Source organism: Lepidochelys kempii, chromosome 2 (assembly GCF_965140265.1).
Source record: "Lepidochelys kempii isolate rLepKem1 chromosome 2, rLepKem1.hap2, whole genome shotgun sequence".
Classification (NCBI taxonomy): domain Eukaryota; kingdom Metazoa; phylum Chordata; order Testudines; family Cheloniidae; genus Lepidochelys; species Lepidochelys kempii.
This window is the reverse complement of record NC_133257.1, coordinates 22736381-22753556: the sequence shown is the minus strand read 5'-3', so window position 1 is coordinate 22753556 and position 17176 is coordinate 22736381. Positions and strand designations below refer to the sequence as shown.

General features: G+C 40.2%; 1 protein-coding gene across 7 annotated transcripts in view; it reads right to left on the bottom strand.

Annotated features, from left to right (window-relative positions):
- The window catches only part of ATAD2 (ATPase family AAA domain containing 2), a 96350-nt gene that overhangs the window by 63431 nt on the left and 15743 nt on the right, over positions 1–17176 (bottom strand). For 6 of the 7 annotated variants that reach the window (XM_073330201.1, XM_073330197.1, XM_073330203.1 and 3 more), the window contains exons 3-11: positions 16273–16322; positions 14918–15080; positions 12901–13003; positions 11587–11674; positions 6538–6651; positions 5684–5801; positions 4815–4925; positions 3696–3804; positions 3301–3416 (exon numbers count right to left, since the gene is read on the bottom strand). In XM_073330201.1, the coding sequence (XP_073186302.1) occupies positions 3301–3416; positions 3696–3804; positions 4815–4925; positions 5684–5801; positions 6538–6651; positions 11587–11674; positions 12901–13003; positions 14918–15080; positions 16273–16322 (972 nt within the window). The remainder of the gene's footprint in view (positions 1–3300; positions 3417–3695; positions 3805–4814; positions 4926–5683; positions 5802–6537; positions 6652–11586; positions 11675–12900; positions 13004–14917; positions 15081–16272; positions 16323–17176) is intronic. The other variant, XM_073330198.1, reaches the window with a different exon arrangement.

The window sequence follows — 17176 nt, the reverse complement described above, 5'->3', positions numbered from 1 at the left end:
AAGATCTGTAGACAAATCCTCATTGTTGTTAGTAGGCTGCATTCTAATGTTGAGATTAGGTTGGATAAGGTGATGAATCTTTTCTTAGGCAGGCAGGTTCTTGCTGTTGTGGAGTCAAGAGTAGCTCCTATACAGTATATTCTCTGTACTGGAGTTTGTATAGATTTTTTGAGGTTGACAGAGGCTCAGAAATTGGAATAGCATTAATGCTCTGGATGCTGCCAACTGAACTTCTTGGGGTGACCAGACCCTGCGAAGCCAGTCATCTGAATATGGAAATACTGATATTTCCCCTGATGGCACTGTGCTGCTACCACTGAGACAATCTCTGAACACCCTTGGGACACGGAGAATCCAATGTTGGTGATGTTGATAGTGATCTGTCCCTATTACAATGCATGGGAAATGCTTGTGGGAGGAGTGGATAGATAAGTGTGCAGGTGTGGGCCTTCTATGTTCTGACTGGTATCGAAGTCTGGAGACTTAAGCAAGTCTCAACTTGCTGCTTTCATAGTGGTACTGAGAAGGTGGCACTGTTAGATCTTTCCAGTACTGGTGACTCAGGTTTATCAGAGATAATGAGATCCTCTGTAGAAAGGAATCTGGAACAAAGTAGAGTTCTGATAGCCTTCACACAACATCTGGGTCAGTACCATCTGGTAAGATGGAGGTTGTTGCAGTATCACAGTGATTGTGGTGTCATCTCCCCTTTCAGAGGTATGGTGAGATGCTGGTACTAGGGCACAGATGGTAGCCCTGTGTCTCTCACAGTGCTGCAAGGTGTTAGATGGTGCCAACAGGCGGTAGTTGCTCTGGTGGTAGGCATCTCTGAATGGGGTTTCTTTCCTGTACTGATTTGGTGGTACCGGACTCCTACAATCAGAGGGACAAAAGGTCTCCCAACAGTGGGTCTTACAGGGTGATATACATCTCTAAACAAGGAAATGAAGAAAAGTTGTATATTTCTTCTTCTTTAGAATTTTGTTTGTTGCAGATGAGGCAGCAAGGGCTGTAGAGGCTGATGGGGGGAGGGAAGAAGACCTCTCTGTAGCTATGGCATGGTGCACTAATAAGAGCTTAGATCTAGTCTCCCTGTCTTTCTTGGATCTGCATTTGAAACCCTGACAGACTTTGCATTCAGAAGGGTTGTGGGAGTCTCCCAAACACTGAAGGCAGCTGGAGTGTCCACTACAGAGTGGAAAAGACCTGTGGCAAGTCTCACAGGTCTGAAATCCTGGATCATAACAAATAGTGCTCTGACATAAACAAAAAATCCCTCTTCTACCAACACAAGTGTTCTATAAAGTAAACAGGTACTGAATGAAAATAAATAATGAAAAAAATTACTAAAACCAAACAAAATAAAGAATTCACACTGTGAAAGCAGGAAGCTGAATACAGCAGACAGCTGACCTTTCCACCTGAAGCTGCATGCAGTTGAGAAGGAACTGAGTGGCAGTGGGCTAGCACCTTCCTATATGTTCGGAGCACAAAGCGCTGCACTGCACAAGGGAAGATTCCACAGATGCCACTCTGCAGACTCTGATTGAGAGTGCACAGGCGTGTGCACATCCTACAGTGGAGTACCCATAGGATATACTCCAAGAATTATTCTTCCCTAATATGTGAGTGAACATTATTGAGTTCAATAACTTGTGATTGAACTAGATCATATCTTTTATAAAGACATTCAAATCTTCATATAAAGACCCCAACTGGTGACTAATTAGCCCACTTCTCTTGGTAAGCTGTGCCAATGGTTGATTATGCTCACTGTTAGGTTCCATCTTATTTCCCATTTGACATTTTCTATCATCAAAAAATGGAAGTCTTAAGACAGGTCAGAAACTGAAGAGATTATATATAGACATGGTTTCTTGAGAAAAAGTCTAACAGCCATTTGTTTCAAGCAGTGGTGGGCAACCTGTGGCCTGCATGCGGCCCATCAGGGTAATCTGATTGTCGGCCGCGAGACATTTTGCAGACGTTGACCGTCTGCAGGCATGGCCTCCCGCAGCTCCCAGTGTCCGCAGTCCCAATGGCCTATCAATACAAATGATATTATGTGTATTAGAGTAGCTAATAGAGGCCCCACCTGAGATTAGGCTCCATTGTGTAAGGCACTGTTCATACACACAGTAGACAGTTCTTGCTCCAAAGAGATTACAACCTCATTAGATACAGGGGGAAGTGAAGTTAGAGGAAGTATTATTAGCCTAGGGTAAGTGACTTGACCACGAGCAGGATATGCCCAACATTCAGTACAACCCCATAAATCAGATCCAGATTGATTCAATTAGAGGCCCTTGTTTTCAAAGAATTACAACTTGGTAATAAAATGATTAATTCTTCCTCCCCTAAAAGACTTAAATTTCCAGGTTCTGATTCCAGAATCTGCTGACAATTGTATCAGGAGGATGTCTGAAGGTGACCAAAAAAGCTCAACAGATTTCCAGATACTTTTAGAGGTTTTAGAGTTGGCAGTTAAGTCATTTTAAAGAGACATTCAAGAAAAACAATTAAAAAACAAAACAAACAAAACCAACACAACACACACATTTGAGGTTTTTAAAAATTATGTGTGATACTGTAGACTGTTATATTGTGGTAGGTTTTCATGCATTTAATTCAGCAGGGTGGTTTGTTTTTTTATTTCAATGTATTGACATTGTTTCCTGTACAAAGTAGTAACACTATATAAAAGTGGCTCCTTCTTAAATCACATCTGCTCACTGTATTTGTCTAAAGTCATATCCCAGTATTTCAGAATTGCGGAACACTTACTACTATATCTTACTATCTAAAAGTAGTCACCTTATACTGCATATCAGCTAGCAATGCATACAGCTCTCAGAGGGGAAGCTAACATTTTTATTTTGTTCCATGGATAAACAATATTGCTAGTATTGCAATTGCAGTTTCTTCAGCACTGACTTGCAGATGTCAGAAAAGTTTGCAGAGCTGGTAGCTAGAAAGTCCCTCTTCACTTGTAAACTAATCAAATTGTATACGAAATATAGAACTCAGACCGTAAAAATGCCATTTTCACTGGATCACTTTTCAGGGTATACCTTTACCTTAAAGGCCAGACACTATGTCTCTGGTTTTGGCGAGCCACTATATTAATCTTGAAACTCTGCACATTCTGGGTTTTGTCTGTTTAAAGTCTTTGTCTTTAACTGTTACTTCAATAAAGTTTGCATATAAATGCTTTATAGGACATGAAAAAGATATTTAAAATGCAATATTCTTCTGTAAACAAGAGCATGAGTTTTCAAGTTGCAATACATGTCACATTACCTTGGAGGCTGAATTCTGAATCTCTCAAATACTTCTGGGTAAAGCAATGGAAAAACCACCATCTCTTTTAAAGCTGAAATATGGCTAGATAGTCCACCCACACTATCAAATCGTACCTAATTCAGGGAGAGTTAAAACAAAACAAATCACGTATGTCATACATGGTTCAAATCGGGCAGGGTCAACAGCACAACTATACTAAGCATCTAATAATAGAAGACCTCATATGCAACTACAAAAGAAAACGTACTTGGCAATCATGGCAATTTTGGAACATGTTGAGGGGAGGCTTATGTGCAAAGGTAGAGGTAAACAGATTGTTAACTTTATACAGTTTTTCCATAACTCTCTTTCAATCAGTGGGTAACTGACAGTATTTGAGACAAAGAACTTACTGAAAAATCTATTTGCATTGGATCAACATCAGCCAGGCTTGCTCCAATTTTCATCCGATCCTTGTGAACTCCTTTTAATTCGTCTTTCCGAAAGTTTAGTGGAAGGCACCTGATTTGAAAGTCAAGGAAATGGGAAGACAAACACTAAAGTAAGATATAACCAGATTTTTCTTGGCAAATTATACAAACTTATGATAAGCACTCCTGCACTACCAAATCCCTCAACTGAATTAAGTTCCAATGTCCAAATATGAACAAAAGAAGAGGGCCAGTTATCCTAAATACCACCAGCTTCCTTGGGATGCCTACAGATCTGCGCTTCTACATACTTGGGCACTTTTGAAAATCCCACCCCAAGGAAGTTTGGCAGTATCTGGAATAATTAACCTTCTCCCTTTGTTCACTTTTGGACATTGTGAATTTAGAATGATTTTCATCCTTAAAACTAAACTTTCACAGATTGGCTATTTCTATACTCAGAATTGGAACGGCAACATGACAGGTTCGTTATTTCAATGTTTTCTGTGGATCAGGCCTGCAGTTGCTGCACCATCTCAAGTTTGTTGTGTAACAATGGACCTAAATTCTGTAGCAAATCCCCCAAAATTTAGTTACATGCTAGCTCTGTGACTGAAGAATCTAATGCATACAACAATACACAATTTTCATTAAAGTAACACCATTCTACTTGGACATCGCACCTGAGATCTGCCTGAAAAATCTGTAACTACGATGGTTAGAAACAGTATTTAGATAATTTAAAAAAAAAAATGTTCTTGATTTTTTTGAAGTTTACTTTTGCATTTTACAGTACAGTATCACTGTTTCTCTCTTGCTAAAAACACCCTTGTAAACAGGGCAGCAGCAGAACTGTATACACTACAAAATAACTTAAATTCAGTACATGCTATGTAAGAGGTTCTTTAAAAAACAAACCCAGTTTCTGATAGTTAATTCCAAAAGTCAAAAACTGAGTCAAATATATCAATAGATTTGACTACAAGTTGTCACAATGCAGAGAATCTGCAGTATAAGAATTAAGAGACTAATATTTTACGTATGTGAAGATGCCATTTCTCCCAAAAGCGCGGAAGGGAGAAGCTACGTAATTACACTTACCGGCTTAATGCTCTGTTACGACTGCATTTCCTACGCCTTTCAAAGCGTTGCTCATCATCAGACGAAGAGGAGGAGGATGTGGAATCACTGTTATGGATTGCATGCTTTCGTCTGTATTATAATAAAATGTTTAAAGAAAAACAGTAACAAGCTTAAGTATGTGCTCACTCTGAAAAGCTAAAGGTCAAGTTATTAACTGTTCATTCCAAATTCCACCTCAGAATTTACATAGGGTAAAGATCCATTAGGTTATCTAGTCCATTCCCTGTAAATGTAGGATTGCTTCCCTACTTGTTATTTCCCCCCCGCCCCAGGGAAGGAAGAGAGAGAATAGGAATCCTCACTGGAACAGAACTGTTTTTTGGGGGGGGGGGGGTATATAAAAAGGTTAAATGTTTACTTAAAAAACACATGAAATTACACGACCAAGATTTCAAATGCAACTACTGATTTTGGTTACTCAAATTGACATTTAAAACAGTGGTGGGCAACCTGCGGCCCATCGGGGTAATCTGATTGTGGGCCATGAGACATTTTGCTGACGTTGACCGTCCGCAGGCACGGCCCCCGCATAGCTCTCAGTGGCCACGGTTTGCCACTCCCAGCTAAAGGCTAGATTTACTTATAAATTCTCAGAAAATTAATTCTATACCCAAGAGCAATGCTGCAAATTTGAGGAAGATAGACTGTATCTTTCATATGTAACAGAGGTTGAATCCTTGCTTTATGTGCAAAATGGAAACCAGCCTTAACAGAGTCATAGCACCTCCATAAATTACTACTATTCTGAAAGTCATTTTAAGCAACATTCCATGATGTGACTGCCGCCAATATGGATAAATGAGAATGATCCCCATCCATATACCAACCTGTTAATCCTTTTACAGTAGGGACTTCGTGGTCCTGCAGGGCTAAAAGGATATCTGCGTCTCACAGGAGAGGACGGACCAGTATAAAATAGGTTGGGCTTTCTTTGGTGCCTTGGCTCTGTTAAAAGCAAAAAAGTTTAATTTAAGATAGTTCTGTAGATCTTTTAATCAGAGTAAACACCACAAAGAGCAGGGAACAAGTGAAATTTTATCGGACAGATGAAAGTCATAACTAGGAATTACATTGCTTTTGTCTATGCATGCCAAATTTGTTTAGATTTAAGAAAAGTCATGAAAAACTTAATGGTTTTCAACTGCTTTTTAAATGTAACACTGAAAACTGATTGGCAAGTCATTTGTATTTGTTATTGTTTCTTCAGGACTATTTAAGATGACTTTCTTAATGAAGATTTTAGATCAAGATCAGGAAACAGCAGGCATACGTAGAATTCATTTGTAATTTATTAGAAGTTTATAAAATAAAGTTGAAGAGTAATCGTGTTGTAAACTGGAAATACCTAAATATATAGGTTGAATTATGCAGTGATCTTAAACCACAAGATCTTTTGTAGGTTAACACCATGGAAGCAAATACTGAACAGATAATGCAGTATTTAAATCCTTTTGGGACATACTGGTGTGTCACAAGATTAAAGGACACAGAGTGGTGTGCTACTAGCTTATTGAGTGCAAAACAGTGGAGAAGATGCAGGGGAGAATAAAAGAGGCCAGATAGCTCTGAAAAAAGGAGAGAAAGCTAAGAAAATAAAAGTTTGTTTTGCCAAAGATGGTGTTTCTGTAGCCTCTAACCACAGACAGGAAACAAGGCCACCAGAAAGATCTATATAACCTACTTTCCAATGGGGCTTGGTAACGTACAACAGTTTTCCTCTGTCTAAGGTCATAGCGCTTTTGATTATCTTCTCCATCCTCATCTTCCTGGTCTTCAGCTTCTTCTTCAGAAGACTCTATAATTATAAATTACACTTACCCTTAGTTCAATGGAAAACAACATGGTACATATACTATGAATACCACCAACCATACTTAACGTTCATAATAAACCTAGCTAACTGATATAATAGAAATGCCCTCTATATTCTGCAATGTTAAGGTTCAGAAGCCCTTTCTGTTTAAAAGATGAGCTTTCCAAGTGCTCTAAAATCTTCATGCTTATTCAGATTGCATTGAAATTTGGTGTGCCTCATGGGAGTGCCGGGTAGAGTTAGCGACGTAAATATGGGGTCATTTGAGCACAGGGTTCCCAAGATGCAATTTTTGGTGGGAAGCTGTATTTCTTAAGGTTGAAAGACTCTACCAACTTTTTTTGCACATGCCTGGTTGTCAAACAAGACTCTGATCGTCACCCAAATGGTCTCAATCATTTGATTGTTATTCCAGAGAATGCATGGTGCTACCTCCCTCTTTGGGGAAGCAACACTGAAAATGTTAAGGAAAGTGTTTAACTCTCTAACTTAGTATGTGCTAAACATACATTACATGGACATGTGCAGAAAGACTAAGCAGGAGGATTTCCAGCCAGACAGTTTCACTTGACCTGGGGGGCTCAAGGGGACATGCTGTGGCCATGAAATCTGAATTACACTGAGGCATCTTAAGTTTGAAGCCTCTTCTTTGCAGATATCTGAGAAAACTGTAGGCATGTTAATCAATCTGCCTCTGTCAAGGGCTTTTATTTTGGGGAAAAATAAACTGAGTATAGCAGATAATTCAGAAGGCAGTCAAACGAAAAATAAATTACACATGTGAATGCTACGCTGGGAACTTGGAATATAGGGAGAAGGGTTTGGGGGATTTGAGGAAAGAAGGGGAAAGGGTCTAGGGGCTCAGGCAGATTGGGAGGGCAAGATGGGGTGGGTGGCCAGTCAACATCACAGTCTCCCCCCTAGTTGTGTGCCAGGATCTTGGCACTGGGGGAGGGGCGAGGGGAGAAGGACCCCTGACCCTATGGGTGGGTTGGAACTCCTCTCTCTGCCATCTACATGGGCTCTGAGGGCTATGCCTTTCTACGGGGATCAGAGGTCCTCTCCCTTCCTCCAGTGTGTGTGCTGGGCTCTAGGGAGCTCCTAAAAGTAGATCAAATTAAACTTCTGAAAAGCAGTGAATGAAGAGTTAAGGACATGCCATTCTCACATAGGGTAGAGGGGCTTGCCAAAGTGTGGGAGAAAGCAGCCAGCTTGAAGGGGGGCAGACTGGGTGGGCCTGGGGCACTGCCAGGAAGGCCTGGCTGCAGCAGGGGTGGGACATAGTTAGGGCGTGGGACCTAACACAGTGTGCACACAGGTAACACACAAACCTCCAGTGAGCTGCTGCCTGTGATTTGTGTGCATCAGCAGAGGGCACCAGACAACAAGGAGCAACTTTTTATGCACAAAGGGCTTACTAGGACGGAAAGGGAAGGCTGAGCTGAGCTGAAAAGGCTGGCAAGGAGGCTATATGATACGGGAAGGGAGAGAAGAATGACGCCATGCCAGGTCTTCTCTCATGCTCTTTAAGTTACTGTTACCAACATAAAAATAAAAAAATGTCAAGACTTGGAGAAACAAATTAATGTCTGTGATTTCTCTCTGATCTGTCAGCACCACCACCCTCCAAACATTTCAAAGCACAATGATTACACCTTTCCAGTATAACAAACTGAACAGGAGGTGGGAGAGCCATTAAGGAATCACATACCATTGTTTAATCTTTGGCTAGCCACAGTAGCACCTCAACTGCAAAAACAGTGAGAACTACAACTGCCTAAATGACCACTAACTCCTACAAAGCATACTTCTCTTCCAGTTAAAGAAAAAGAAAATTAGGAAATTCACTGACCAAAAACTTGGTTAACGAATAGTTATGGTTGCCAGGTAGTATTTCATGCCCTTCCAGAACATTAAGTTCTGCAAAATACAAGTTAAAGGTAGATGACAATGCAACCGTAACTTTGCCCTTTTTAAGCAATGCCCCAATATGCCCATAACACATACTTACACACTGCCTTTATAAATATTGCAGAACACTCATGTAATAGGACATGTGACCTATACCTGCCCTACTCTCAACCACTTAGCCTACTGCACCGAACCATCACCACACCTGCTAAATTTCACAACGCTGTTACCCTTTTGAAAAGAGTACCATTTAAAATATTTTATTAAAGCTAACGTTAAAAAATTATATAAGGCATAGGTTGAAAAAAATGTCTGTACATCTGGGCAGTGGTGAGCTGGAGCCGGTTCGCTGGAATCGGTTGTTAAATGTAGAAGCCCTTTTAGAACCGATTGTCCCTTGTGGGACAACCGGTTCTAAAAGGGCTTCTACATTTAACAACCTGCTAAAAGTGGCACCTTAGGCCCCAACTCCGTGGGTGCTCTGGGGCTGGAGCACCACCGGCAGCTCCCCACCCCACCCCCAGCTCACCTCCGCTCCGCTCCCACCCCTGAGTTATGTTCCACCCCACTCTGCTTCTCAGCCCTCCCAGGCTTCCCGTGCAAATAGCTGATTCATGGGAAGACTGGGGGCGGGGCAGAGAAGCAAGCAGCAGCTTCGCGCTCAGGCCCAGGGAGGTGGAGCAAAGGTGTGCTGGGGGGGGAGGAGATGCACGCAGGGGAACCACTCCCCACCCCAGCTTGCCTCCACCTCCCTGGGCCTGAGTGCAAAGCTGATTCGTGGAAAGCCGGGGGCGGGGGGGGAGGAGGGGGGCAGAGAAGCAGAGCCGGGCGGCGAGCTGCACAGAACCACAACCACACCTGCTAAATTTCACAACCCTGTTACCCTTTTCCCCCCCATGGGTGCTCCAACCTCCCCTCCCCTAGGAGCCAGAGGAACCTGCCAGATGCTTCCCAGGAGCCGTTCCAGGTAAGCATCGCCAGGACTCCTCCCCTTGCCCCCCAGCAGGTCCCTCTGGCTCTCAGTGGCATGGTGGGCACACACTACGGTGGCCCACAAGGCCCTCCTGCCCGGTTCTGGGGGCAGTCAGGGGACAGGGTTGGATGGGGCAGGGGTGGGAAAGGTGTGTCAAGGAATGCGGGGGGTTGGATGGGGCAGAGGGCGGGCCACGACCACCTCGTGGGGTGAGGAGGGAACCGGTTGTTAAGATTTTGGCAGCTCATCACTGCATCTGGGTATAGTGCTTAGATTATACACAAATATAAAGTTTTTTTTAAACAAGTCATAAGATACATGTAGTGCACAATCAGCAATGACCCAAATTTAGGTGAATAAATTTAAGAATACAGTTTAGATATTGGCATCCAAGTATTTGGGTACATCCCTCATGAAAAGTTATACAGAGAATTGGTTGTGGAAAGCAAATATAGCAATGAGTGAAGATTGTCCCTCAGTAATTGAGCATTTAGGGTAGGTTGCCCATTTAGAAAATACTATACTCCCACATACTAACATTAAACCAACAGACCATTCCTATCCTACTTCGCTCCTGACAATCCCGATGAGAAGAAAACACCCCTGTGCACTGCTAGTGACAACCTTCAGATCTCATTGCTGAAGTGAGTATAGACAGGATACACATGCACCTCTTTCCTTTGATCGCATACTGAAGTGAGGAGATGGGGTCAGGGAGAAAGGTTCTGCTTCTCAGAGAGGCAGAGTCCCCAGATCTCTTATCACAACTCAGCCAACCTGCTCAATCTAATCTATCCACAATTCAGTACAGCTATATTTAATACAATGAATCCAACAGCAGATGATGCATATAATTCCCAGGAGTTATTGCCTGTTCCAGGGAGGCAGAGTTAAAGTTGCATTTGTGCATATCTTAACTCTGTATTTCCTGGTTTTCAATCAGTTCTGCTGAACTTTACATTGCAGAAGGGCACAAGATACTACAAGGCAACCTTAACTCTGACTTAATGAAGCTTTTTGCCAATGAATATTCAAAAACAGGCAGCAAAACAAATGCCATCAGTTATGACAGGACTAGTTTCTATGAGTTAAAATCAATTATACTAAACCTAAACTTCTCCCTGCATAGATTTCTAAAATTGTGTTACATTCCACTACATACTGGACCTGAAAGACTGCAGACTTCCAAGAGCAATTTACGCAAGATAGTGTCCAGGGTTAGGAAATCAGTAAAGAGGGACATTCATATAGAAACAATGGGTTACATCTTGGCCTCATTAAAGTCAACAGCAAAACATGCACTGACTTCAGTAAGTCCAGGATTTCCCCCACCGTTAATTATCTCAGATGAAATGTCAATGCTATTAGAATATTTTTGAGGTGATAACTGTATTTTCTGTTTTCAGTGTTGGCCTCTGGATATTAAGAGACAAGGTGGGTGAGGTAATATCTTTTATTGAACCAACTTCTGTTGGTGAGAGAGACAAGCTAGAGCTCTTCTTAGCCATGGTATTTCCTGTTATTCCAAGACCAAACCGTAAAGAAAAAGCTCTTGTGGTTAACAAAGTTCAGGACTGGGATTCAGGAGATATAAATTATTCCTAGTTCTGCTGCAGATTATGAGCAACAATGGGCAAGTCACTAACTTGTCTATGGCTCATTTTCCTCCATACATAAAATGGGGATATCTACCTATAGGAGAGAGGCTTATTTTATTAGCCTTCGTAAAGTAGTATGTGGTAATCTGATGAAAGGCAGTAAAAGGGAAAAAACAAGTAGAGTTATCTAGTATCTTATTTAAAAATATCCTCATCTTAAAAGACAAGCTTTATTTGGAACATTATTTCTACTTTGTTCAAGGGACATCTCTTGCCTCTATTAGCTTGTGACATCAAGAAAAGATGGAAGCTTGCAATTGCAAACAACACAGAGAGCCATGCTTTATGAAAAAAATTTCTGTAGTGTAGAACCCTTCAATAGACCATATTAGAAATTTTAAATACAAAACAAAGAAAATTAAGATAAATGGTGACCTGCACTGCCATCTTGATTATCAGTGGTTTCTTCATCAGTTCTTTGCTCTCTCTTTTGCTTTCCTCGAGCGTACATATCAAGATTTTCCTAATTACGGGACAGGGAAAAACAAAAAACAAAAAAACCAAACCAAAACAAAAAACACAAAAAAACACCCAATTATATAACAAATTTGCACATGCTCCAGTCCTTGCAGCATGAACATCATATATACACAGCAAATTTATCAAGGTATTGCACATGCATAAAAGGCTAAATTAAAGTGTGGTTGTACTTAGCAGAAGAACTAAAAGTGGCTTTGGAAGGCCAAGTTTATTGTGTCTCAATATTCACATCAAGCATACGCCATTTCAGTTTATGTCACAAATTAAACCCAATCAGAAAACTATATATCAGAATACCTAATATTGAGCAGAATAAATGTTAAGTAATCTAAGAATTAGAAAAGGCCCATCTATTTAAAGTCAGTTCACTATCTGCTTTGCCTCTGTCTTCTCAGCTAGCACCTTCATTCGCGGACAATAAAATTAGGAAGAAGGATAATCAGCACCCTGAAAACTTCTTCCAGCACCAGTGAAAAGTATGGAGCTGCACACATAAGTTGCAAGTTCCTCAACTGTATGTATCTATCTTTAAGAGACTATTTAAGGTGGTAACATATCAAGATGTAGCTGGCAAAGAGGAACTGAAACCATAGCCATAGCAACACTCACACAGGAAGAAGATAGCTTTTTAAAGCTATAAATTTTCCAGTCCAGCACCATTCTCTATGTTTGCTTTAACCAGCAAAATAGGATAGAAACTGACAGCTGAGGGTCAAAGCTACAACCAGTAAACATATTGGTTGCGCTTATGCACTGGAAGCCTGATCAGCTAGCAAATCTTTTAAAGATTTCAGTCAAGCTTATTTTCTTTTAGTAAGAATCAAAGTTTTAAAAGATTGAAACAATTGTTAGTAAATATAAAATATCCATTCAAAAGTGGTAATAAGGCTATTTAGAAGTTAGATCATAAAATACTGGCATATGGCTAACAACATCTTACCATGATAACATTACATTCTCTACCCCTCTCAATATAGCGAATATGGATTGTTAGACACTGTGGCTGAAAAAACAGTCTCTGGTTACTGGAGATATCATGTATTATGACCATCATTATAGAAAGCAAAAATAAAAATGGTATTGGATTACGTTATTCTCTTTGCAACACTTCAATTACATTAAAAATAAAATACAAATAAACAAGTCATTTTGCTGCCTAAAAGACAGCCCCCTTATACATCTAAAGAAACATTATGAGTGCATATTTACTTCCTCGGCATCATTGAACACCCCAAGGTCTTCCAAGTCTATCATTCGACGTCTACGCATCTTCTTCATGTCATCCATTTTTTGTAATACTGCTTCTGCAGTGCTGATATAAAAAGTGACACATATGTAAGGTCAGACAGAATGAAAAAAAATGCGTATCAGCATGAAATTTCAATATGATGTGCTTAAAGTGACACAGTCAAACGGATGCATAATCAGTTTTTAAAAAATAGTTTTTTTAAAAAAAAAGTTTCATGTGCTGCACCTGCCCCAACTGTTTTTGTGGATTTACAATCACATTTAAAAAAAAAAGTTTCTTTCCTGTCTACTGTGTGAAAAACCCACCTAAATGGGAAAAAACAAACTATAATATAGAAAAATATTTTTCTAATGTCTTACAGTTATAGTAGTTTTTAGTACTAATTATTCACTTAGTGCGATCACAAGTTTCAGTCAGAGCATTATTTTAAATTGACAGTGTCCCTTTAAGAGACAACAGGACAAAATGTTTACTCACCCATAACTGTACTTCTAGACTTAGTATTGTTTTTCCATAGTTTAAATTTACTGACATGCACCCTATTGCTGTTGAGCTTTGAGAATCTTCAGGAGAGCAATGCCCACTGGGGCTGCACACGTGCCATCCTATAGCACCAAACATTCACAGGCTATAAAAGGAAGAAAACTCCAGCACTAATATAGTCACTAAGCAAACCAATTCTTTCCTCAGCCAAAAGAGAAACTCCATCACTTAACCCCGCACTTGTACATATGTGGCATGAGATCTATTTAGTACATAAGAAACTCCTGACACCAAGGAAGTTGCTGCACCAATCCATTACTGTCTGGATGTATACTTCTTTGACGCCTAAGATGGTGACAGGAACACTAGGGTCCCAGAATCAACCAACTCCTTTCTTGGAATGGTTTATTCCTAAACCAGAACAGATGCGAGACAGTATTTGGTGTTTTGGTACCATGCAACTGGCTTCCTCATAACTGGCATTTTATGAGCTGAAGAGGATAGTGGAACCAGTTGTAGATTGCAAAATGGACTGGGGCCCTGGCTTATAAGACAAACCTCGAGCCACCTCACCTTATAAGCAAGGGTTAGAACAGTGGTCCCCAAACTTGTCATGTTGCACCCCCTCCTTACCCTTGTCTGGGCCTCCCCATCGCCCAAGGTTGGGGGTGTGGGAAGAAGGGCATGTGGACAGGGTAAGGGGGCAGAGGCTGAGGCGGAGCAGAGGCCGCAGCCAGGGGCCGTAGGCCGGGTGAGGCCAGAGCAGAGCTGGGGGAAGAGCGGGGCTGGGTGGCACGCCCTTCTTGTCCCCCACGGAGGTTGGCCCGGGCCTGTTGTGCCCCCCGAAACGTTCCTCTGTGACCTCTAAGGGGTGCGCCCCCACAGTTTGGGGACCACTGGCTAGAGGTAAACAGGCTTTACATCAAGCAACAATCCAGGAACAGGGTCTCCAAGGCAAATTAAACAAAAGATGTATGCATCAGATTCTAAGGACATAAGCCACACCTTTGAACTCAGTCTTGGTAGACCTTTGAAGACTGGATTAGTCATAACTCTTCAGGGGCTAAAACCAGGGTCAAACTGGCCTAGCTGCAAAACAGCAAAGACTATGATAAAATATTAAATTAAAATGTCTAAAAATACTAACCTCAGGCCAAGAAAAGTTATCCCAACAGGGAAGAAAGGCCCTACCATTTACAACTGACTACAGACAGAAAGGAAACAATGTGACTGGGACCATACTGTCCTTGTATAAGCTTGATTCTCAACATGCGGTGCCATGAGCAGGTGGTTGTGCATTCCAATGGGTACTGCATTATAGAAGGCTCCTGGAACTCAGCAGTATTGTAGAGACATAGATAAAGAATTCTCATAGTTAATCTATTTTTGGCAAACATTTTTAAGAAGTTTAGCCCACATGGTACTCAAGCACGTGCTTGTAAGTAAGCCTTTAAGGACGGTTTTACCATCTTTGAAGGACAGAAAAACACTTACTTTGTTATAAGTTTGTCAAACAAAACAGATTGGTTTGTAGTACTATAACGGCTTCGCCTGATTCTGCAACTGCGACGCACCTCCACATCCCCACTCTCTCCATGGACTTGTTCAGCAGCTTTCACATCAGCTCTGGTTTTCAAAGATCTAGTGACTGGAATTACTATGTTTATAAATATACAATATTGAACATATTATTTTCCCTCAAATATGGAGAAAAAAAACTTACAAATATCCACCAGTGTTGGACTTTTATTTAAATACATGATTATGTGAGTTACTGTTATGACTGCAACTTTAAACTTTAAATTAAAATAAGTGGTAAGTACTTCTACACATTATATTCTATTCTTAGAAATATAATTTGTATCTGAGTGATTTTAACAGATTTTTAAAAATGTAACCAGCCAAGGTAAGTATGCAGTTTACATTCTAGCTAAGAGCAAACTGTAATAATTATTCCTATCTTGCAAAACAGAACTGTGCCCAATTTTAGTCTACATATTTTACTTTTAAGATGTTTTCCTTTACTGATTTGTACAAAGTTGTATCGTACAAATATTTTTAAATACTAGAGGCAAGCTACTCACAAGTAACTAGCTATTTTGGGTGAGTCAATCTTTTGAGTACTCAACTTTACAGATTAAAAGGGATCAGATATACAGAGGGTCAATATTCATGCTTTCAGGAGATTTAATTTGTCTCAAGTTGCATACCCACATACAGACATACTCAGAATCTCAAGTCACTTTTGAAAAACCTGGCAAACATTTATACATGGCATCCTTAACCTCACACTAAAAAGGCATGCTTTAAAAATAGTTACACACAGACACACACAAATAATCACTACTGTAACACACAGTTAAAATTGTGCACAAAACAACCACTTTGATCAAAAACACTTTACAAAACCTAAACTTGATTATAAACACGCAGGTTTTAATTACAGAATTACCAGTTTACTTTAAACAATGAGAAGTTGATTGCAAAACCTATAGGTTTACATATTCTAAGTGCTGTTCAGGCAACTACATTTAATAGCAGAACTAAAATACACTGTATGCAGTGTTCCATCAGTTACTGGTTGGTCAGTACTAGGGTGTCTGCATTTTATATGCATATAAAATTCAGACACCCTAGTACTGACCAACCAGTAACTGATGGAACACTGCATACAGTGTATTTTAGTTCTGCTATTAAATGTAGTTGCCTGAAAATGAGCTATTAACACATAATTTATTCAGCACTGCAGGTTGATTTCAAGTGAAACAATTCAAGTTAAACAAAAACACAGGCATTTTAAAACCTAACACTAACTAAAAATTGGAAAGATTTGTATTTTCTTTCTTTACCTGCTTTACAATCTTCATTTTTTTGGTCAGCCTGCAGTTTAGCCAACTGCCTATATAAAGGAAGGGGAAATATAAGAGTTATTGTACCTGCTTAATCTATTTGGGCATCAAGTTCTAGATTTCACTAGTTTAAAACACAGGCTTATGCAGACAAAAGATCTATTATTTTTATAGTGCCCAAAGATCACAAAAAGGATCGGGGTACTATATGCACATACATAGGTCTGGGAGAGCATTTGTAATTCCAGACTTGGAAAGATATCATTGATTTGCCCCACTGAAGTTTTAAAGTTTGAAAAACCAATTCTGAAGTCAAAAAAGGACTGATATGTGAAGCAAACATATATAACTGTGAAGTTTTTCTTGGCTTGACTATGGTAGGTAAGGCAAAGAGGTAGTATGCCCTCCTTATACAAGCAACAGTGGTTACAGGCAAAAAAATTTACGTTATTCAATTGTAAGGTTATTTTTGAAGTGAACATTAAAATCCACTTGGCCATGGTACACTCATCTTTTCTATTCCCTTTTTAGTTTTAAGTGTAAAAATTTAACAAAGCATGGTTCAAGCCTTATATTGCTCCATTCCCTGGTCAAATGAAGCATAAACTGACCAGAAAGTAGATGGAAGAACCAGTTAGGCAGGAATGCATAAGCCAAGTCAACTTGCTGCTAGCGAATGGGGAAGTCTATTCTCGGCCACCGACAAGGACACAAAATGTGACTGTACTGAGAAAGCAAAAAACTTCAGCACTGAAAGTATTATCCCCCAAGAAGTTAAACATTTGACTGTTAGAATAAAAAAGTCTGCCAACTTAAAATTAAAAGGGACACTATCAGCTTATATACCACTCTTATGTCTGAATAATTTGAAACAATGGTAGGTTAATTTCAGTTAATATTACCA